Source organism: Budorcas taxicolor, chromosome 10 (genome assembly GCF_023091745.1).
Source record: "Budorcas taxicolor isolate Tak-1 chromosome 10, Takin1.1, whole genome shotgun sequence".
NCBI classification, from domain to species: Eukaryota; Metazoa; Chordata; class Mammalia; order Artiodactyla; family Bovidae; genus Budorcas; species Budorcas taxicolor.
In genome coordinates this window covers 35,388,354-35,410,179 of record NC_068919.1, presented here as the reverse complement: position 1 = coordinate 35,410,179, position 21,826 = coordinate 35,388,354, and the positions used below count along the sequence as shown (strand labels likewise).

Below are 21,826 nucleotides of genomic sequence, written 5' to 3'. Positions count from 1 at the left end.
GTTGGCACTTGTCCCTACACGGCGGTATACACTGCTCTGCATCGCGAGGTTTCAGTCTCTCTTGCCTGCATGCATGGCGGGGACGCAGGCGCAGCTCCATCTGTTAGACCCTCGGGTCAGCAGGGACAGGGGCCCAGCCTCATCTCTCGGCTAGGCTGGCCAGGATGCCAATGAGATTGTCCAGCCCCAGCAAGTAGCCGTCCTCTCGGTTGCCCTCTTCCCAGGGCCGCCGGTGGTCCAGGGTCTGGCCGTCAGGGAGGGGCGTGGTCTTGCCAAAATCGATGAGCCACACACCGGCGCGATGGCAGTGATCATGCACGAAGAGGAGCGAGCTGCCGATCACCTGTCGAGTCCCCCACCGTCAGGCCACGGTGGAGGAGCCCTCCACCCTCGTCCCTCACAGACCACAGACATGTGAGCCTGCCCCTCTTACCTCGTGCCTCCTAAAGAACTCAGAGACCTCCAAAGTGTCCCGGATCTGCTGCAGGCGGTTCAGATACCTCCTCTGGAGAGGGTGGAGAAGAGGAGGACAAATTAAATACCAACTGAACCTCTGCGATTGTGAGATTATGAAGAACGCCGCGATGCATGCTTGGCTTGGCAAATACCATGGTGAGGAAGGCGCAGGCCCCCACGTGGCACGCAGCCCAGAATTGTTGTAAGCAATAACAGCGCAGTGTGATAAACACTGGGATGGGGGTCACGTAGGGAAGGCTGTTGCGTCAGATGACCTGACCTGGGGGCACCCCTCGGTATCAGGCTCCCCAGCATCTCAGGGTTCTGGGATCTCACGCTCACCAGCACTTCCGCATCCCCTTGCACAAATTCCTCAAAGACGCGGATCACCTGCTCCCGGCTTCGTGTGGTCTTGAAGTCGGTACTGCAGGAGCCGTCGGCTTTCTGTAGAAGGTGGCAGAAATCGTCAGGGGCCACGTGTGCGCCCAAAGGGAGAGGATCTGGCTAGCGCAGGGATACCTCCCGGGACGTTGAATGCCAGGGACAGCGAGACGGCCGCCAGAAGGTGCCTCTTCCGGGGGCAGTCGGGGTGGGAGGTCAACACGGAGGACAGACACCGCACAGTGGGGCTGGGGCGGAGGAAGGGCCCGGGAAGTGCAAAGCGGCGCGGTCCTGGCCCACCTTGATGCCCTCGATGCGGAAGCCGAGAGTGGTGCTGGAGCTGATGCCTTCTCGCCACTGCATGTAGCGCGGCTTGGTGACCGCGCGCTGCGCGTGCTCTTCCTCGGTAGGTGCCTCAGGGTCTACCGCCAGCATCTTCTTGTACATGTCCTTCCGCAGCTTGGGCCGCTCGCGGGCTTTGGTCAGCTCCTCTTCCAGGTAAGTCCTACGGAGGCGCAGGCAGCGGCGCGGCGTAAGCGGGCGCACACCCGGACCTAGTCGAGCACTGCCTTGGGTTCCCGCCCTGAGCCCTTTACTCGTTTCCAGCCGCCCCGCAGGGCACGCATACCTGACGCCCATCTTGCAGTCTAGTACGCAAGGCCCATCGAAGCCGTCGAGCAAGTCCTGCAACTGCAGGTAGCTCTCGCCGTCGCGCTCCACCACGCCGTGGAAGGCGGGCACGCAGCCTCGTAGCGCATCCGCCATGAGCCGCGCCAGGCAGTAGCGCTCCGGCTCCGAGCTGCGCTTGAGGATCAGTCCGCTGGTGCCCGCTGCCTTGAAACTCCCTGAGAGCAGACCCTGGTTAGCGCCGCTTAAGTTCCTTCCTCCCGGCCTCCTCCCCCGGCACCCGCCACGGCCCTGTGCTCACCCGTGTGCCCCGCCAGCTGCACCCAGGCGTAGCGCTTCTTGAAAGGGCTCATGACCGGCAGGTTCACCATGGTCCGGATCTTCTGCCAGTGGCTTTTCTGAAAGCGACACGACCCGGGTCTGCCAGTCAGTGTCTCAGCAGTAAAGCCATCCTTCCTCTGGAACATGGTCTCGCCCCGTCCCACCCTACCCTAAGCAGCTCATGCGTGGAGCTTCAACGGCTGATTCACTCAGGGGAAGTTTATCGTGAGCCTGTGTGGCGGACCCTGAGACAAGCGCCTGGAGATGACAGATACCCAGTGTGCTGAAAAGAGCCTCAGCCTTAGCGTCAGAACGCTCAGTTCTGCTGCTCCACAGCTGCATGGACAGGTTACTGAACTGCTCTGTAGAGGTTTTAGGACTTTTGTAAGGAAGACAGTCTCGTGATGTTAAAAAAAAAAAAAGCAGATTTTCAGGTCTACCACAGGGAAACTCTGAGCATTGCACTTTTACCAGTGCCTCGGGATATTCTGGGGCTTGAGAAGCCTCTGAATTCAGTTTCTTAATCTGTAAATGGGGAAATAACCACTCCCACCAGGTTGTTGTGAGTAGTAGTAAATGAGACTTCAGTGTGACACCCCCCACCACCCGTCCCATTCCTTGGCATGGACCACTACCTGCACAAATCTGGATTATCATTTAATACTTGGGACCATTGGTTCCTCTCATTTAGGGAGAAAGACAAACATGGAAACAAATCATTACACAGGCCCAGGGCAGGGAGCCCAACCTCGTAGAGCCTGAAGAAAGAATGGCTTGGTGCTCCCGAAGGCCCTCTTCCTATCCTTGGATGCCATCTCACTCCCTACCAGTTGACACGGCCAGGGTGCCCCAACCTGGACCCAGAAACCTGGGTTTTGAAAATGGAGTACAGAGAGGAGGGTCTGTCATCTTAGATGAAACTGAGAGGGAAATTGAGATTTTGGTGTACCTTTTGCCTTTTGACCGTTGCGTCTAGTCTGAGATCATCTGATACTCTGAACCTTTCCTCTTCCCACGCCAAGCTCATCACTCCTGTGTCTACCCACTGGAGCGCACAGGTTTGCTCATCTAAAGAGTGTGTCTGCTGCCTCCTCCCAGGGTGCCTGCCTTTTAGAGGAATGACATGTGTGCCTCCACAGGGCTGGAACCTAAGAATCCAGTTCTCACTCAATCCACCAGAGTGAGAGGGAGAACTAGGGTGGAGGCTTAAGCAGAGGAGGCTGCTGACTATAAAACCACTTTTCATGGGGAGGAGATGGGAGTCAGTGACCGAGTACTGGAGGGGGGAGTCCGAAGTTGCTTCCAGTCTTGGCTCTGTCACTTTTTAGCTGAGTGAACTCAAGTGAGAATTTCATCTGTGTGAGCCTGTTTCCTCTGGACCTAGCTGTTGCCATAACATGAGCCACCATTTACTGACCGCCCACTGCACGCCAGGCTTCTCATCTCCAACAGACAGCATTGCTCCTGCTTTCTTCCCGAAGTCCTTACATGGCACAGTAGGGTGTGATCACGTGTCCAATCCCCAGGGATCTGGGGGTGTAGCCAGAAGCAGCCCACTAGAAGCATGACATCTCTTTCGAAACTCCCTTTTTCACTCTTTAAATACATACAAGGTTTGCATTATGCTGCATAATAAATCCAAGTTTTATTATAAAACTCTCCCACCTCCAAATCCTCAAATAAAATTCCAGGAGGATGTATGTGCCAGGTACATTGAGTGGCACATCCTATACCCTCTTCCCCCACACTCAGTTTGAAATTCATGATGCTGCCTGAGATGGTAACTATTGCCATTTTACAGAAGGCAATCAAAGTTCAAAGAGTAACATTCCTGTTATCCCTGCTTCCAGCTGGCCTCCCAGTCTCTGCCCTAAGCTCAAGTTCAAAACCCACCCCCATGTTCCAATTGTCCCAGCAGGTTCCAGAGGTCAAATGGACCCTGCATGAAAAAGAGTTTTGTATAAGATGAAGCAATTTGCAGCCACAAGGTGGTGTGTTTTGATCTCTGGGGAAACACTGAGATCTGCCTGGGGACCCCTCTTCGTTGGGTGGACACCTTTAGTTTATCCAAAGGGATGGGTTTAGCAGTGGGGCTTCAGGAAGCTTTAGGGACTTACTGGCAGAATTTGGGGGGACAGTCGGGCCAGGATGGACTTCATTATAGGGTTCATCTAGTTCCGTAGCCACCCCAGTAGAAGATGGAATCAGCCTTGGGTTAGGTGAGATGGGAGAACTGCATCATCCTTTCTTCTGCAATCATGTAGGAGCAGTGAGTGAGGCTGGAAGGTGAAAGGTGGACCTGGTAGAAGAGGATTTAGTACCTGCAGGCCTGAGCTACTATCTCTTGAGTGATGTGTGATAATATAGCATTGACTTGCTCCCAAACTGAGATAACATCAGGTTCTCTCTCCACTCTCCCCACCCCAGTTTTGTGAGATCATATCAGCCAAGAGCAGCAAAGACTAAGGTTGTTTCCAGCCATGTGGGTTACAGAAGGCTTTCAAACCTGTTATGCCATTTGAGCCCTCCCAGCTACCTTTTGAGGTTGGTTGGTAATGATAGGATTTAGTTCCTCTGCCAGTAATGGATAGGATCGGATATGGAAGGAGTTGATGCAAGCATCATGGAATTCTGCCATCTTCATCGAGGGAGCTACCTCCCCCAGGGAACATAATGCATAAAAGATGCATATATCCAGAATGGTTCTTGGGGAATCATTCTTTGGTGAGTGGGTGGGGATTTTGGCACATGAACAACAGCAGGGAAGATATTTTTGAGCAGGTAAAGCTTTTATTGTGTGAATATCAGAAAGCAGATTTATTATGTTACAGAGTGAAACCTGGCTGAAAAAAGGGTTAAAACCCCATTGCCTGGCCCAGGCAAATAGAAGTCTGAGAAAGCATCTCACAGTAAGAGGCTACCCAGACACCTTGGGACAAAAAGCTCAGGAGAGCTGACCATGTGAGAGTCTTTGATGAAGTCACAGGAGGACCCTCTGATAATTCTTCACCCATGAGGCTGGACAGGAAGCATCTCTCTCTGGGCAGAGCTTAGCTGAATACTAGCCTGAGACCCTCCTTTGTCTGAGCTCTATTTAGAAGCCCTGAGGACTCCGGCTTCTTGTATCACACCAGATCACACCAGACACTCTGTGTATCTTCTGCCAGAAGCCCTTTACTTTCTTTGTCTTTGGTATTCATCTCCCCTCTTCCTGACTTCCATGCCCTACCTACAGCCATCCAGACTCTGGCTAAAGCTCTCTACCAGCCCAACCCCCTTGCCATGTTCCCAATACTTTATCAAATAAGCACTCCTGGTGATGGTGGTGAGAACAATCAGTTTAAATTTATAAAATGATTTGCACCAAGGTATAAGTGACCCACGACTTCACCCTCCCAGGGGCATTTGCTTTTTAAAAAGGAAGTCTGTTAACCTAAATTCTGCTCTATAATTAGTGAAAAGTGAAGTGTGGGAGTTCTGGGCCCAGGACAGGATGGCATCCAGGTCTCCTTACCCATCCTGGAGCACTGAGAGAAGAGAATCAAATGAACAAGAGTCAAACAACCTCTCTTCTGCTAGGGCAACACCCCCAAAATTGTTTTAAGAGGCAGACAAGGCCTAAGGATGTCATGCCAGCTGCCCTTGGGGACAGGCCCCCAACTCCTCTCTTGGCCTGAATGGTTTTTCTTCCCCATGATTCTTCCCTCTACCGTAGGAAAGGAGGCAGGAAGGAGGCAGGCTGCCCAGTCCCAACTACCTTGAGGGGGAGCCCAGCTCCAGACTCTGGGCACACAGTGTGCGGCTTCTAGAAAGAAAAGATGAAGGATGTACGCAAGCCTCCCAAAGGCTTCCCGCTATTCACATTATCCACCCAGGCCGGAGTTGCAAGGGGCTGGAGAGCTGAGAGTTGAGGAGTGCTGCCGCAGTACCCTTCTCCCAGGTGCATCCTTCACGGCCAGCCAGCCCATGGGCTCTGCTTCCTGCCTGGGGAAGCCCTAAAGCCAGCCTAGGCGGGCGCGCTGTGCCGCTCCGCGAGGCAAAGTCCGACCCGGGCCCTTCCACGCGGACGCAGGCGGCCTCTGTCAACAGCCCCTGGCTTATCTGCCACCGCCGTGGCTGTTTGCCTTCGGGGAGGTCCCGGCGGGCTGGGGGTTGGGAAGGCCTGGTACTCGCAGCCTTGGAGCTGGAAGGGCCCTCCACGGCCATCTGCTCCAGCTCCTGCCGCGCCGGGTGACGGGGAGGCCCAGAGTGGGAGAGGCCGGCCGAAGACGCCCAGGGCACAGCTGCGACTGGTCCCCGCAATCTTGACCCCAGCTGGCCTGCCTACGTGTAAGCAGTCCTGAGCCGCAGGTCCTCCTCCGCCTTTAGGGAAGAGTGAAGCCGGGGGCTGCCCTCGTGGCTCCCTGCCTCCAGCGCCCGCCTCTCAGCTCTCAAAGATTTGAACGGGGGGAGCGTTGGGCCCACAGTTACTGCTCCGGATTTTCGGGGGTGGGGAGGGAGGAGTCCTCTCACTGCCCCTCATCACCGCCTCAGAAACCCTCGGGCGGAACCGCCTCCTTTCAGGGAACAGGGTTACACCAGAAATGTCAGGGGTCAGGGGTACCCTTGCCCCTAGGGAGGAGAGAGGGACTCCCCGCGCCCTCTGCCTGGTGTCGGGATGGGTTCCTGCTCTATGAGACTTTTGCCTTTTCCCTTCTGTGTCACAAACCACGTCGCCCTGAGGATAATGTAAGTCTCAGGGGTAACTGAATCACGGAGCCACTGCAAGCCATTACAGTGACTCTCGCGCCTCGTCCAATCCGAGCGCGGGGGGGAGCCTAGGTCCCGCAGGCCCGGCCGCCCCGGCGCACGTCCGCGGCTCTCACCGCCCTTCTGGGCAAGCCCCGAGCCACCAGAGCCTGAGGGCGCCCTTCGCCTCTCCCTCCACTCCAGGGACACTTGCATAACGTGGATCTAGAGCAACTCCTTCTCGTTGACCGCGGATAGTTATTTAAAGTATTTGGCCTTGATTAAAACAAGGGGGACGGGACGGCTATCCTGGGCGCGGCACGACCCGGAGGGGCAGGCACGGGGAATGACTGCACCGCACCCTAGCCTGGGTTATCAAAGGGCGGAGATTGGCAGACTGGTCCCACCCTCTCAGCCTCAGTTTACCTCCCCCACCCTCCCCGGCCAGAATTAGGAGCAGCAAAGCGGAGGAGGGCAGCGTTCCGCCCCCTGCCTAAGCTCGCTGTCCCGCGCCCCTCCCTTGCCCGCGTCCAAGCCTGGTGCCGGAGCAGACGGCGGCAGTTCGCGAGCGGAGCCTGGAGCTCGGCTCCACTCCCACTCAGGAGAGGGAAACCGTGGCAACGGCGGGGGTGGGGCGGCGGCGAGGGAGAGGGGGCGGCAGAGAGGGAGGCTTGTCCTCCCGTCTCGGCGAGAGTTCGCCGGGCAACGCTAAGCCCCTCCGATCCCTCCAGCCATCTCACGGCCGGCAAGTCACGCTGCCCTACCGCCCCACCGGTCCCCATGGCCGGTCTCGGGGATTCCTCACTCTCTTAGACGCCCCCAGGGCCCCTACTCGCCTGTAGAACTGGAGTAAAAACTGTCCCGGCGCCTCCCACCGACCCCACTGCCTAAAGAGGGAGAAGGGGACTCTCGGGGGAGGGAGCTTAGGGCGGGAGTGGGTCCGCAGCGAGCTCCAAGCAGGTCCCCGCTCCGGCCCCGCCCCGCGGCCCGTACCTGACCCACGTCCTCGCCCGCTTCCAGCTGCACGTTGCCGCGGCTCCGGCTCTCGCTGTCGCTCAGAAGATCGTCCTCCGAATCCTCGGGCAGCGACGAGGAGCCAGTGGAGGAAAGCGACGAGGTGGAGAGGCGGCGCGGCTGCTGCAGGTGCGACGAACCCACAGCCGGGAGCCAGCTACCCTCCGGCTCGGGCGGCCCGGGGCTGGCCGGGGGCACGTCCGGCTCCTCGGCCGTCACAGTCAGCTGCGGGATCACTGGGGCAGGGGAAGCCCGCGGAAGCCCGTTGGGGACCTGTCCCCCGCGCCGCTTGGCCCCGCGAGCCCGGGGCTGCCCGGCGGCGGCGGCGGCAGCGACCGCAGCGCAGCGCGCCTCGAAAAGCAGGCGCAGCTCCCCGACGCTCCGGCGCGGGGCCCGCTCCAGCCCGGGGCTGCAGGACCCCGCGCCTGCCGGCCGCGCCATGCCCGTCGGGCCCCCGGGCAGGGTCATTTCCCGGTAACAGAGCCGTGGCGGAGCCCACCAGCCCGCGGCGCGGCGGGCACTGGAGACGCTGGGCGCCCCCGGCTCGAGACTGCCCCGAGGCGGAGCCTGCGCCGCAGCCCGCCTGGGCCCCGCCTCGGCCGCGCCCCCCGCCCACTCCTTTCACTTTCAGAGAAAGCGCGGGCCTTCCTGGGCTCCTGCCCAGCCGGGAAGGCTCCCTGTGGCTCCGGGGTGGCCGGGAAGCCCAGGCCTCCTGGATATACAGAAAACCCGGGACTGGCCCTCGCGGCCTCTCAGTGCCCAGCTTCGCTGGGGAAGGCCGGAAGGATTGCTCCGCCCCACGCCGCGCTCGACACCCCAACTCCACAGGGATTCCTCCAGGGCAATTCCAAGGGCCCTGACCCCGCGGGGGTGGAGCTGGTCCAGCTTTGGCTCTCGCACCCGGTCCCCTCGGGCTCCTTTCCTCGTTCCACTCATTCTGGGCTAAGGCGTCCTGGTCTTGGGGGCTTTTCCCCCTTCTTCGGCGCGGAGTTCGAGGCCTTCGGCTTCCCTAGGAAGCCTCACCCCAGGGCGTGTGCCCAAGTGGGGACTGTGTCTTGGGAACCAGCTGAGGCTTTCCCCACTCCCTTTCCTCGAGGCTGGCAGAGTACAAGGTCAGGGGGCGGAGCCTGGATCTCTCCACGTTTTCCTGGCGGAGAACCGGGCAGCATCCCAGGCTGCTGGCTGGCGGAGGCTGGGATGGGGGCGGCGAGCCCTTCTTCCTCCTTTCCTTTTGGAATTCAGGGCTTGGAGTTACTGTGGGGCTGGAAGTAAGTCATTCCTCCTCCTTGAACTGATTTTTCTTGACAGGGTTGTTGTCCGCCTCACAGGATTGCTGTGAGAATAAAATGAAAGATGTGATATCTCGAAATGGTAAGAATAATTTTAGTGTGGGTGGGAGAAAGAGCCAGCCTCAGGTTCACCACACTCCAGATGTGATTTTAGGCAGTCTAGTCACTGTTCTAAGTCGATTTTCTTACTTGTAGATGTAGGTAAACCTCACCTGACCCACAGAGTTGTGGCTGTGAAACTGGGAAGACAGTGCTGATGTTGGAGAAGGATCTCATACACCACATCGTGCTCATCGGTAGCATCGTTGTGGTAGGTCTTTTGGCCACTTTGCGTGTTAGTGGTCAACTGAGCTGCAAAGGCTGCTTTGTGTAGAACTCAGCATTTCACAACATTTCCTGTTTTTTCTCCAAATGCCATGAGAGAGCATCCCTCACTGGGGATTCTGATGCCTAGAGATTACTGGGGGACCTGTGGGGATACAGCCCTCAGAAGGATGGCCTCTGAGCTGATGAAGACAGAAAGGAACTCTTATCTCCTTTCCTTATCTCCCTTCATCCGGAATTTGAGAATGGCCTAGGAGGAGAGAAAAGGAGGAGAGACAGTGGGCGCCTTCAGCAAAGAAGAAAAGGGAAAACCCCAAGGAAGAAAGATTGAGTAGAAGAAAGAGTGGGAGGAGGGAAGAAAAACAGAAGACATGAAGGAGTAAGAGAAAGAAGGAAATACAGGAGTCTGAATACTCAAGTCCTCTGGAGAACCTGGGAAGCCACATGGCTACCTTCTCTGGGGCACAGAGGTTTGGAGGAGCCTGAGTGTTTGTGTAAGGGGTGTACTTGAGGGCTTGAAGGACCAGAGACACCTGCACTCATTTCTATCCCTCCTTCAGAGCTCCCCTGGTTAGCGGGGGAGCTGGGACGGTAGTACCCTCAGAGGGGGGCCTGGGGGCAAAACCAGAGTGGAGAGAGGCAACAAGGACCTTTTAGAACTGGAAAGGAGGGAAGGGAAGTGAGAAGAGGGAATATGCAGCTCACACCTGTGTGGCATTCAATGGATGGGCAATGTTGGAGGCACAAGCAGGCTGGGAGCTGGTGTCATCCTGACCGCCATGAGGAAACTTAGGGCAATTCCTTTTTCTTGTATCAGGAACTTGCCCAAGGCAGGCAACCAAAAAAGAGCTCTTTGCCATACCTGCTCAGGCCTTCCTCCCTGGAAAGGTAAGGACAAACCTTCGAGTGGGTATTGAAATGAGTTAATTTCATAGATTTTCAAGTGGGAAGTACATTTATATGCCTCTACCATCCTCACAATATAGCAGAAGTAACAAAGAGGTTAAATGACTCGACCAAGGAGGTTAAGGCGCTTGTGCAAGGCCACACGGTTAGGTGGGGGAGTGTGCCCTAACTTCTATTCTTGTGCTATGCTCAGTTTCTTAACATCTTGCAGTTCAGTCTCTAGATCCTTATCCAGTGAAGGCAGAGTCTGCCTGCACCTCTCATAGGCAGAGAACATAGGCACAATCCTGGGGCAGGGCGGAGGGGTCCCAATAGAGCTGTGGGACAAGGTCAAAGGGGCCGCATGTCCTCCTAGTTGAGCCAGGAATGACCTTTCAAATGCTGGAATTCTGTTTTTTGCCTCAGTTTTCCCAGTCCTTGAAGTTGAGTAGATGGATGTGAGTTAGAGGGGTGTGGAGAAGGTCAGTCTGACTACAATATAGGCATAGGAATGGCCTCTTGTATGATGCAAAAAATAGATGTGCGGGGGCCAAGAAGATTGTTTCAAGGTTTTGATGGTCATTAGGTGGCTGATCTGAGATTGGCCATGAGAATCCCTCTGCTTTATCCACAAGGTCAGCTACATGTCTGAGAAGAGAGCTGATCCTTCTTCTTGTGGCTTCTTTGTTCAGGGATCCTCCTATACCCTAGATGCCTGCATCCTGGGTTATCTGAGTCTTCATCCCTCTGTGTCCTTCAGGACTTTTCAGGCATGGGGGCTACATCCCTCCTGGGGTTAACTACCCTGGGGCACAAAAGCTGTGGAAGGGGTGCGTGAGATTGAGTGAGAGGTTTCTAGTTTATTCCTTAGCCTGCCTCACTTAGCTCTGTGCCTCTTATGCAACTCACAGTACAGGACCATTGGCCCCAGTGGCAGGAGCAAGGTCACTACGCACCATTTCTATGCCAGTTTCTGGTTCCCAAGACCCCTGGGCAGGGCCTCTCACCTTGGAGAGAGAGGATGAGTGGGCCATCTGTTTGTTTGTTTTTTTAGTAACTTTATTTGTATTTGCTGCACACAGGCTTTTTCTATTTGCAACAAGCAGGGGCTACTCTTTGTTGTGGTGTGCAGGCTTCTCATTGCAGTGACTTCTCTTGTGGAGCATGGGTTCTAGGGCACAGGGCTTCAGTACTTGTAGCACTTGGGCTCAGTAGTTACAGCCCCTGGGCTCCAGAGCACAGGCTCAGCAGTGGTGGCACACAGGCTCAATTGCCACTTGGCATGTGGGGTCATCCCAGACCAGGGATTGAACTCATGTCTCCTGCACTGGCAGGCAGATTCTTTAGGACTGAGCCATCAGGGAAGCCCCCACCTGTTGTTTTGAAAGCCTTTCCAGTGAGAGCTGAGCTTCCATGAGATGTGTGTGAGTGTGTGAGAGCGTGTGTGTATATATGTTGGGAAGGTGGTGGTGGCATAGTTTCCTTTAGGACAGGTGGTACAGGTTCTCATTCAAGACAACAACTCCCAGACATGCTCTGTGAGGCTTAGTGTCCTCCAAGGGAGTTTCTGACCCCAAGATTCCAATATTCCGTGACCTATGACTCATTTGTCATTTATAGAGCAAATTAACTTTCATTGCAATGGCACCCCACCCCAGTACTCTTGCCTGGAAAATCCCATGGATGGAGGAGACTGGTAGGCTGCAGCTCATGGGGTTGCCAAGAGTCGGACACGACTGAGCGACTTCTCTTTCACTTTTCACTTTCATGCATTGGAGAAGGAAATGGCAACCCATTCCAGTGTTCTTGCCTGGAGAATCCCAGGGATGGGGGAGCCTGGTGGGCTGCCGTCTATGGGGTCACACAGAGTCGGACACGACTGAAGTGACTTAGCAGCAGCGGCAGCAAGCAGCTGCTATGAACAAGGCATTGTGGTAGGTGAAAGGGATGCAAGAATGATCCCTTACTAGGGGTGGTGGCGCATCATTTTACATTGTCTTTTGAAGGAAGGGAATGAGAAAGGACACAACAGAAAACAGCCCCAGGAGATTCTGTGCTTCCAATGCAGGGGGCATGGATTCCATCTGTGGTTGGGGAACTACGATCCCCACATGCCACACGGTGCAGTTTTAAAAAAGAAAAGAAAGAAAACAGGCCCTAGGTTGCTAAAAAGCTATATTTACTGTTTCCAAGGAACTTTCAGTGAGACCTTGGTTTTCAGCTGCTTCCGGCAAACCATTCATTCTCCAACCCTGGTCAGTCTGAAGCCCTTTTCTGCCCAGAGCATGGTAGAGACAGTGCTGAAGTGTTTGCCAGAGCCAGGGTTATTGCAAATGGGGAAGAATTGGTGTTCTCCTTCCTCCTGGAAAGAGGAGTGAACAGCCATCTTCACTTGACAACCCCAGACCCTTTTCCTTGCCTTTGGGTTTCTCCTCCTCCCCATGCAATCTCTGACCCCATAATTGATACAATTTGTGGAAATATCCTGGGAATATCTTCTGATAAAACTTGGGACCTAGCAGCATTCACTGACCCGCCACCCTCTGAATCACCCTCCTCCAAAACAGTCAAAATGTGTCACCACACCTGTGTATGCTCAGTAAGAACATTTTCTCTCCTGACACACTTCAGAAACAAGGTTTCCCATCCCTCCCAGGAGCCTGTATTTCCCCTCCTCCCTCTCTCTAAAACTCAGAACCCTCAGAATCTCTGCCAGTGGCCAAGGGGAGCCAGAGGGGACTGGTAGTGTCTGAGGTCAGGGATGCAGTCTTTCTCTGTCCCCCACATCCCTACCAGGGTACCTCCAGATCTTTCCCCGCCCCAGGTGGGTGCATCCCCTAATTATATTTGTGATCTCTGCCTGCCAGCGTGACCTCCACCCGGGGTGCGCAGAGAGCTTCCAGTGGCCAGGTGGAAACAGGAGCCACCGGGAAGCTGGGAAGCGGCGCGCAGGCCCTAGGTCCGTGGAGCTGATGGAGCTGATGCTTGCTCCTCCTCGGCATCAGTCGCCGCCGGGCGCCTCACGCAGCCACCAGGAGCACCGAGTAATCTGAGGCCCCAGCTCTCAACGGCGGGTGTGGGGAGGCCGCCGGGGCGCGCCCGGCCGGGGTCCACGGTTGGAGACGTGCATGGCCAGGGCATGCACGTGCAGGCGGTGTGGTCACCGCCCCGTGGGGCACTCGGACCTGGACTCCAAGCTCTGTGAGGTCGCGAGTGGGCGAACAGAGGCCGAGGCTGTTGACTCGTCGGGGCGTAAGGGGATAGCTCCCATCTGCCACAGCCGTTTTTCTCGGGGACTCAGGTTGAACCCATACGACGCGGACAGCCTGGGCTTCTACTGCAGGCGGCGTAGCACCGCCATCTCATTCCCCCGTGCGCTGAGGTCTGGGGACACGACAGAGGGGAGTGGTGGGGTCCGAAATCCCAGAACGCAGTCAGCTGGTCTCGCCCCTCTTTCCTCCACTGCGTTTATTGGGCGTTAACTAGCTCCCAGGGTGGAGGTGGAGACTCACAGGTAACAGTACTACAGCGTGGTGTGTGCTGCCCTAGAGAAGCCTAGGCGCTCCCAAACCGGAGCGGGAAGGGGCAATCAGAGAAGGTTTCCTGGAGGAGGTGACCTTTGAGCGCTGAAGGGTGAAGAGTAGTTCTCCAGGGAAAAATCGATGGGGATAGACCTGTGCGTTTCAGGAGAGGTGGATGTGTTTATGGCTGAGCAAGATGTGTTCTCCGCATGAATTTAGCGACACAGTGTCGTACGTTTGCGCCTGCTAAGTCCATTCAGTCGTTTCTGACTCTTTGTGACCTCATGGACTGTAGCCCACCAGGCTTCTCTGTTCATGAGATTCTCCAGGCAAGAATACTGGAGTGGGTTGCCATTTCCTTCTCCAGGGGACCTTCCCATCCCAGAAACTGAACCCGCATGTACTGCATTGCAGGCAGACCATTGAACCACTGGGGAAAATGCAGGGTCATGGACAGCTAAAAGAGATGAAAAGTGATATTCTGAAGATACTATTAAGTCATCATGAAAGAGATCGGAACTTGGTTGAACTTCTTTACACTCATTTTCCAGTTTGACACGGTTTTTATGTTTTAATTACTCCCTGTGGTGTTGGGGAGTTGAGGCCTCACAGTCTTTCTGAGTCCCCTGGGGCAGTGGTGAGGTGGAGGCCTCCGGAGCCAGTGAAGGCTGAGAGCAGGAGGATGCTTTCAGAACCACCGTCAGTAAAGAAGGTGTGTGTTGGGGCTGCAGAGGATAAATAGCAGCAGCAAGTTGGGACCAAAAGGCAGCTGGACAGTTCTCTGGACAGTTCTCCTGGCCAGCCCCAGTGATCATCAGAACCTCCATAGGGAGACAAGAGTTTCTTGACCTTCCTCCCACCCTTCAACACACACACTCCTAGGTGGGAGCCAGCTGAGTCTCTGGGACACACACACACACACACACACACACACACACACGCCACCTGAGTCTCTGGGATACACACACACATGCCAGCTGAGTCGCTGGGACACACACACACACACACACACACCCCCCTAGGTGGGAGCCAGCTGAGTCTCTGGGCCAAACACACACACATGCCAGCTGAGTCTCTGGGACACACACACACACACACACACACACACACACACGCCAGCTGAGTCTCTGGGACACACACACACACATATATGCCAGCTGAGTCTCTGGGACACACACACACACATATGCCAGCTGAGTCTCTGGGACACACACACACACATGCCAGCTGAGTCTCTGGGACACACACACACACACACACACTCCTAGGTGGGAGCCAGCTGAGGCCCAGCTTCTGGAGCTTCATGCCCTCTGCTGGCACTGGGGCTATTCTGTGGTTTCTGACCCATTCCATCACACTGCCCCTTCCACCCCCACCCCTCCACTCTGCTCCGTCTCTCCTGTGAGGCCTAATGACCTCTATTCTGACAACAGCACCTACCAAACCTTTACTGGGAAAAGGAACACTTCATCTTGAACAGGCTCCAGATAGATTTTATGTTAAAGATGGGGAATGGGCTCAGAAGAGTTAACCAGCTTCAGCCCTAGGTAGTTAAGTGGTGGAGCTGGGGCATGATGCTGCACTGAGCCCGCTTACCTTGTGGCTTTTAGGCTCTCCCTCAGATCCAGAGCACAGTCTGGAAGCCCTCAATACGCCTGTGCTGCACTAAGCCCCTATTCTGGGCCAAGAAACTGGCCCTGGGGGGTCAGCCTGGGGAACCCTCCAGAGAAGGCAGACTGCCCCTCTGTCCTCACCCCCTAGTGCTGCTGCTCCCTCCAAACCTCTCCTCCCCAAAGCAGTTCAGCTGCCCACTTTAGTCAGGAAAGTCACATGAAAGTATCTGAGCTGGAGGCCTGTGACTTCCCCATTCCAGAACATCACTGCCATGAGATAGCCAATAGACCCCGCACCCCTCTCCCCTTTGCATTCCTCCATCCACAGCCAGTGGCTGCCTCACAGCAGAGAACCCTGGGAAATAACTAGACAAGGCTGTCCTGTAGGCTGGACTATAATCTCTGCTCTCTAGAGCCCAGGAGCCCACTGCTTCCAACAATCAGGTGGCTGGTGTGATAGGGAGTTTAAGAAAACCTCATTAGATGCAGTTGCTAGGTGAGCCCCAGGGACCCACCTCTCCCAACATCAAAGGCAGGCCTGGACGAGGCTTGTACCATTGCGTTGCCACCCCCTACCTTCCCAGGTCTAGAAAGGTTTGAGACACAGCCTCATGTAGTGAGGGCAGGGAGCCTTACAGATGTCCCCAGCTGGGGCCCGAAGGGAAGTATATCAGTATTACCCCCAGAGCCATACTCACAAGCCCTGGGTCCCCCTTCATACTCACGACAGGCAGAAAACAGGTTAACAAAGAAATTATACCTCAGCCAACTGAAAGCTATAGAAGGATGACACTCTCTCTAGGGTTAGGCAGTGTATCAGGGGCTTACCTAGTTCTGTTAGAGCTTGTTGGTATCTTCCAACGTAGGAAGTAAACTAGGCCAGTTGGAGGTTGCCTTGGCTCTAGGCAACCATTGTCTGAGAGAGGCTTCTGGGGAACTGGGTAGCTAAAGAGTTAACAACAGACACTTTCACTTGGGGGTGGTGGTGGTTCAGGGCTAAGAGTAGGGGGAGGGAGGGAAGCCAAGCGAGAGGCTCTCTTGGACTTTTAAAACGTAACTTTGAGAGTTGCCACTCAGGATGCAGTCTTTGGACTAAATCTGACTCCCTTGTTAAAACAGGGCATAAAGTTTATTTACAAATATCTGTACAGTTTGAGTGACAGGTCAGGACTTCACAGAAACAAAGAAAACAAAAGCATTTTCTTTGAAGGAAAGCTGTAGGCAGGAAGACTTTCCCTGCACCTGTCAGAAGCAAGACAGACAAACAGACCTCTATACATCATGAGCTCGGCATACGGACATTGGCCTTTTTGCTTCTTGGAAGGAAGTGAAAAATGTATAAAGCAGCTTTAGGTGCCACACCCTTCAACACTGAAACCACCTGGGGGGTGGGGTGGGGGTGGAGCAGTGGGCCACTGCTGCCATTCCCCAGCACAAGAGGTACCTCGAACCTCCAAGCTCCGCTGGTGGGATAAAGCCAATGTATCATGCCTGGTCAAGATCTCAGTTCAGAGGCCCTGCCTCAGTTGAGACTGCAGACAAGTCCTCAGTCTTGATTCCAATCACCAAAATACGCTACTCAGGTGAGAAGTTAACTGGCGGTCTTCTTTGGTTGGCTCTGCTCCCTGCTGTTTCTGGCGTCTCAGAACGAAAGTTTCAGCAGCTGCGTGTGGGTAGGCAGTGGCACAGTGGCTACAGTGTGATGCAGTTTTAATAAAAACTTTATTACACAGCCATAATGTAACCGACACTTCTCCAAATCCAAATGATACTAAATACAGATCTACACGGTGGATCAGAATGTCTCCAGCAAATTATATGGATTCTTATCATTTCGTGTCTTTTAAAACAAGAAAGAAAAAGTCCAAGTTTGTCATGATACGAGAGGTCCCAGCAGCCTCCAGGACTCTTCTGGAGTCCAGGCAATGTTTAACAGTCTGTGATTCCACATTTACACAACAGTCTATAAAGAGTTTTGGTCAATGGACTATTCAAGTATATATGATTTTAATGAGTCCACCACCACTCCTTTGCCCAACTGAACTGTCACAGCCACCATATAAGCTGTGTTACAGTCATATTTATCAATTTTACAGTCACAATTCTTTTTAAAAAAACATTGATTGCTGCTTTTTTTAAATAAAAAAAGTGTAAACTAAGTTAAAGCAACACTGAGGCTCTACTAAACCCAGAAGAGTTACCAAGTTCCTTTTTGTTTAAATACAACTTAATCCGTGATTTCCCATCATCCTACTTTCTTATAGAAAGTGGGGTGAAGAGATACAAAGCAGGGCTTTGAGATTCCTCTCCCTCTTGTGGGAATCAGCAGCTCTCAGCTGTTCCTTTAGCTTAGTTCTTGTTTTATATAGTCAGCTGTACTTTGTTCTGAAAAGATTTGTTAAATGCCACTTTTATTTACACTTGGAGCTTTACACCTGAGAATGATTATCAAGCAGTCAGCTTATCTCTTTGCAAACATTTTATAAAGACATACATACTTCTTTGCTGGCTTCACCCTAGCTGCACAACAATATATATGCTTACCATATATATGTATACACACACACAGAACTGCACATGCTTGTAACATCTGCAACCTATATCTTTGTGTTCGTTCTCTCCACATTCATGTTGAATACTTTCTCTTAAAAAACAGAACACAGTATTATTCTTGCTGAAACGGCAAAACAGAATCACTAGGAAGAGACAAGTACATGGGGCGGGGAAAAGACACACTACATTCAGCCAAGAAGCTGTGGGCTGAACACATGGGCTGAGCAAGACACCTGTACCTCCCTAGTACCTAGCCATGGGCTTCCCTCCCACCTGCCAGGACACAGCTGACAGGGCAGGGGCCAAACTGGGGAGATTTCTCCGAGGTGGGAGGGTGATGGGAAAAAGGAGGTGGGGGAGAAGTTACACAGCTACAGCAGTCAGGCCCGTTTAGTAAGAAGAATCACATTTAATGAGTTTCTTTCTTGCAGTTTCAGATGCTCAAGTACAGCTGAAAAAAATCTGAAACAGCTATAGCCCCATGACAGACAGATACAAAGAGTACTGCATTTTAAAAAAATGATAAAAAAATCCACACACTTACAGACACATACACACATACACACTCTCTCTCAAATAGAACCCCCTCCCTCCCCACAAATGTACACTTTTTGGAAATTAAATTGGGTTTTGAAAACCCTTCTTCCGCAAGATCGGAAGAAGAGAAAGATGAGAGAGAGGAGAGGGGTCTGCAGGTGCCCAGCCCCCACTCCCACCAGGGCCGGGGGCCAAATGTTCAATGGTTGGGTCCAGGGCCATCCAGCACAGGATGCTGCCCAGTGCTGCTGCTGGGGGCTCCAGCAAGAACCCCAGCTCCACGGTAATACTGAATGCGTGCAGAGTGGCCAATGAACTGTGGTTTAAAAAAAAAAAGAAAAAGGCAAACACAAATCTAAAGACATGGATAAAGCCCAAGAGAGCCCAGGTTCACATTGGGTGGGTCCTGGGGGTCAGTGGAGATGTTGCAGACCAGGGAAGTCTATACAGCAAATGGTTTATATTACAGATGACTGGCAGTTTAGAGTCTCTTCCCAGTTCTCCTGCTGCTCCAGCCCAGTGAGGGCAAATCAGAGGAAAGGAGGAAAAGTGGGACACTGTGATGGGCATGCGGGGTCAGACGCAGCAGGCTGGGTGCGCTCAGATAAGCCCTCGTCGTTTTTTGTAGTCCTCCAAGTTCAGAGATCTCCTCGGAGCTCCATCCTTGGCCGGCGGAGCCTTGGAGGTGATGGCCAAGGCCTTTGATTCTACAGGAAAGAAGAGCAAACCGGCATCTGAGGTCCCCCGGTCTTGGGCTTCACTCCTCCAGGTAGGGTCCCTGTTCCCTCTCAAGACGGACCTGCAGCCTATCTTACTCTGGCCTCCATAAATACAGGTGACTAGACATCCCCATTTCTTCCCCAAAAGCAGGCCTCCTTGCTGGCTGAGAATCATGGAGCCACCCTGGTCCTTGGCCATGGCCAACCTCTACCTTCACCTACCTGAGCTGGGGACTTGTAAATCAATCTTCACGTCGAAGTCATGTACTTTGAACAAGTCTTCTGAGAGATCACTGGCTGATTTAGAATTCAAATCTTTATCCTTTCCCTGACCCTGCGACGGGAAGAGATAAACTAGTTACAAAGGGGTAAATGCGACTGGACTTCCAGCAGCAGCAACCACTAACGGAGAAAACTGCTGCTCAAGTTCATTAGCTCTTCCTATTAAAGACTCTTCTGATTTCTTCTCTCAGAGGGAGGACAGGGAGAGTCCACAAAGAGGTTTCATTTCTGAGCCTAGGAGGAGAGGGAAGGGAAGGTTCATGTCTGTGGGTGAGGGTAGAAAGGGTAGGTTTAAGACAACAAATCACCCCTGACTCAAGATCTCTGGAATTTCTGGGAGTTTGGGCTCCTTAGGAACAGGCAGAAAATGGCTTCTAAATGGGCAGTTTCTCTCGGTTTAACATTTCAGTTTACAAGGAGCTTTCACTTTTACAACTGTCTCATCCTTACTTATCATCTACTCCTGATTGTCCTATGAGTTAGGCAGGGCATATAATATTACCCCACTTTACACAGGAGAAAATGTGGATTAGAAGGCTAGAGGTCAGCCGCCTAAAGCCACAGTCAGGGGTTTCATTAGACCTTCATTAGACGTAGTGGTGTTGGGTTCAGAACTTACGTCATCTGACCAAAATTCAGTAGCTGTTTATTACATTTGTAAATAATGAGGATGAAGAAAGGACTACAAGTGGGACGCCAAGTTCCTCCAGGTGGGGACAATCAAGCCCAAACCAGGAAGCGCCTGCTCTGGTGTCCAGGCCAGTGGCCGAGCTTCAGTGTTATACTTGCCTTGCTCATTTCCTTTGGAGCATCTGGTAACACTCCAGAACCGTATTTTGCGTTCAGCTGGGCCAATATGGCAGCTTGAACAGCTGGGTCTCTGGACTGAGAGAAAAAGGAAGTTATTTTAGAGACTCTTCAACACTCACACAGTCCCACCACCAGTTTCTGTCCCACCTACCACCACTAACACAAGCACCACAGTAGGCCCATCAGCAGTTCAGTGGGGTTTTCCTCCAGGCTACAAAAAGGGACAGTTAAAAGCTTTAAAGTCCAGCCCAGCCAGGCCCTTGCTAGGCGACCTATCCTACACATTCATCATGCCTGCTGCACTGGTAAACCTGCCCTGGCATCGCACGTTAGTCCATAGGTTTCTAAAATCCATGCCAGGTTTTTACTACCTGTATGTCCTACAGTAAGATAAAAAAGGAAGTATCCAGACCCGAGTGTTTGAGGCAAGCAAATCCCACTAAGACAACATTATTTTTAACTTGCTTATTAATCTCCTAATGGAATTCATTTATGTCCCAGAATCTAGGTCCTGACTAAATATGTCCTCTTTAGGCACTCACATTAGAAACGATGGTAGGTTTACACTGTCGCCTGGTAAAGGGATCCATCTGTTGGTTTTTCATGTTGTGACTTTCAGCCTGAAACAGAGAGCATGTATTACAGAACTCTATCTCCTGCCCGCCACGCCTCTCATTTATCATAAGCGTATGTATAAGTAACGGTCTTTGCAAGGGCCTGAAAAAGTCAAAGGCTGTCTATTAGCCTTTTCCCTTCAAGAACATCAGAACAGATTATGGGAACAATAACAAAAAGAAAAAAACTGGAAACTGATAAAAATAAATATGCGTGGAACAGAATCTAAAGATGGGGAGGGTTAACACAGAAGACTGCTGCTTTCTATTATAATACCTTATACAGTTGTATGTGTACAGACAGAGAGACTATGTGTGTGTTAAGTGTACATGCTACTTTAATAATTAACAGAAAACATACTCAGGTGAGATACAGAAAATATTACATGTTGTTTTATTAATTAAAACTATACTTAGTGATCCAGATTAAGCTGTCTCACTCACCACAAGGGCCTTCTCAGACTCCACAATGTTCCACTCCCGGTTCCGCTGGTTGATGTAACTGTGGGGTGAGGAAGAGGGATGAGTCAGTGGGCTGTGAAAGGAGGGCGGGAACCATGGTGCCTGATTCCAGGTATGTGGAGCCACTGGAGCATAGCACATCCAAGGCCACAGCTCGCCTGATAACTGTGGACCAAGGATAGGAGCCCAATCCAAACAGGCCCTGAAGCACACCTGATAGCAGATATGTTCTTGGTCCGCTGGCGGTCCAAGGCCTCTGCTCGCTCCTCTAGCTCGTTCAGCTGGTCTTGGATTTGTTTGGCCTTGTCCTGATCTCCCAGGTCCTCAGCCATGGCCTGTACACAGAGAGGTGCATGAGATTTTGGCCATGACCGGCTCTGTATCAAGTGTCCCCTTCCTTCCAACACAGGCAAGATATCTCACATGATGAACAAATGACAGGAGGTGTGAAGGAATAGCAAAACCAAACACCTCAGAACCCAGGCCCCGCCTGGCTAACTCACCCTAACAAGGCTCATCCCACCCTGACATGAAGAATAGAAAGCCACCTGCCACAGTGGGGCTGGGCAATATCATTCGTCTGTTCGGACCCAGTGCTGGTACTACCCTGGGGTCTATCTTATTACACGTGAAACTAAAGCGATTAGAAGTGGAGGAAAATGGAACAGGCAAGATCAGCTTCCATTTAGA

General features: G+C 53.0%; 2 protein-coding genes across 2 annotated transcripts in view; both read right to left on the bottom strand.

Annotated features, from left to right (window-relative positions):
- Positions 1-139: 139 nt before the first annotated feature.
- On the bottom strand, positions 140-7,995 carry ITPKA (inositol-trisphosphate 3-kinase A). The gene is made up of 7 exons (XM_052647125.1): positions 7,507-7,995; positions 1,766-1,862; positions 1,466-1,682; positions 1,138-1,342; positions 799-900; positions 434-505; positions 140-343 (listed from the first exon to the last, which is right to left on the bottom strand). Exons 1-7 carry the CDS (start codon positions 7,993-7,995, stop codon positions 140-142), a joined length of 1,386 nt encoding a protein of 461 aa, XP_052503085.1.
- An 8,299-nt stretch (positions 7,996-16,294) lies between these two features.
- RTF1 (RTF1 homolog, Paf1/RNA polymerase II complex component) overlaps positions 16,295-21,826 on the bottom strand; it is a 45,653-nt gene continuing 40,121 nt past the window's right edge. Inside the window, exons 13-18 of the mRNA XM_052646332.1 lie at positions 21,350-21,471; positions 21,119-21,176; positions 20,603-20,680; positions 20,040-20,135; positions 19,191-19,302; positions 16,295-18,956 (exon numbers count right to left, since the gene is read on the bottom strand). Of these exons, the coding sequence (XP_052502292.1) occupies positions 18,850-18,956; positions 19,191-19,302; positions 20,040-20,135; positions 20,603-20,680; positions 21,119-21,176; positions 21,350-21,471 (573 nt within the window). The 3' untranslated portion in view covers positions 16,295-18,849. The remainder of the gene's footprint in view (positions 18,957-19,190; positions 19,303-20,039; positions 20,136-20,602; positions 20,681-21,118; positions 21,177-21,349; positions 21,472-21,826) is intronic.

Bases quoted from the DNA above. Each gene is read 5' to 3' on its own strand.
- ITPKA (XM_052647125.1), bottom strand. From the start codon at position 7,995: ATGACCCTGCCCGGGGGCCCGACGGGCATGGCGCGGCCGGCAGGCGCG. The intron at 1,683-1,765 runs GTGAGCACAGGG...GTCTGCTCTCAG, and splicing joins GCAGCTGGCGGGGCACACGG to GGAGTTTCAAGGCAGCGGGC. The intron at 901-1,137 runs GTGGGCCAGGAC...CACCTTCTACAG, and splicing joins TCCGCATCGAGGGCATCAAG to AAAGCCGACGGCTCCTGCAG.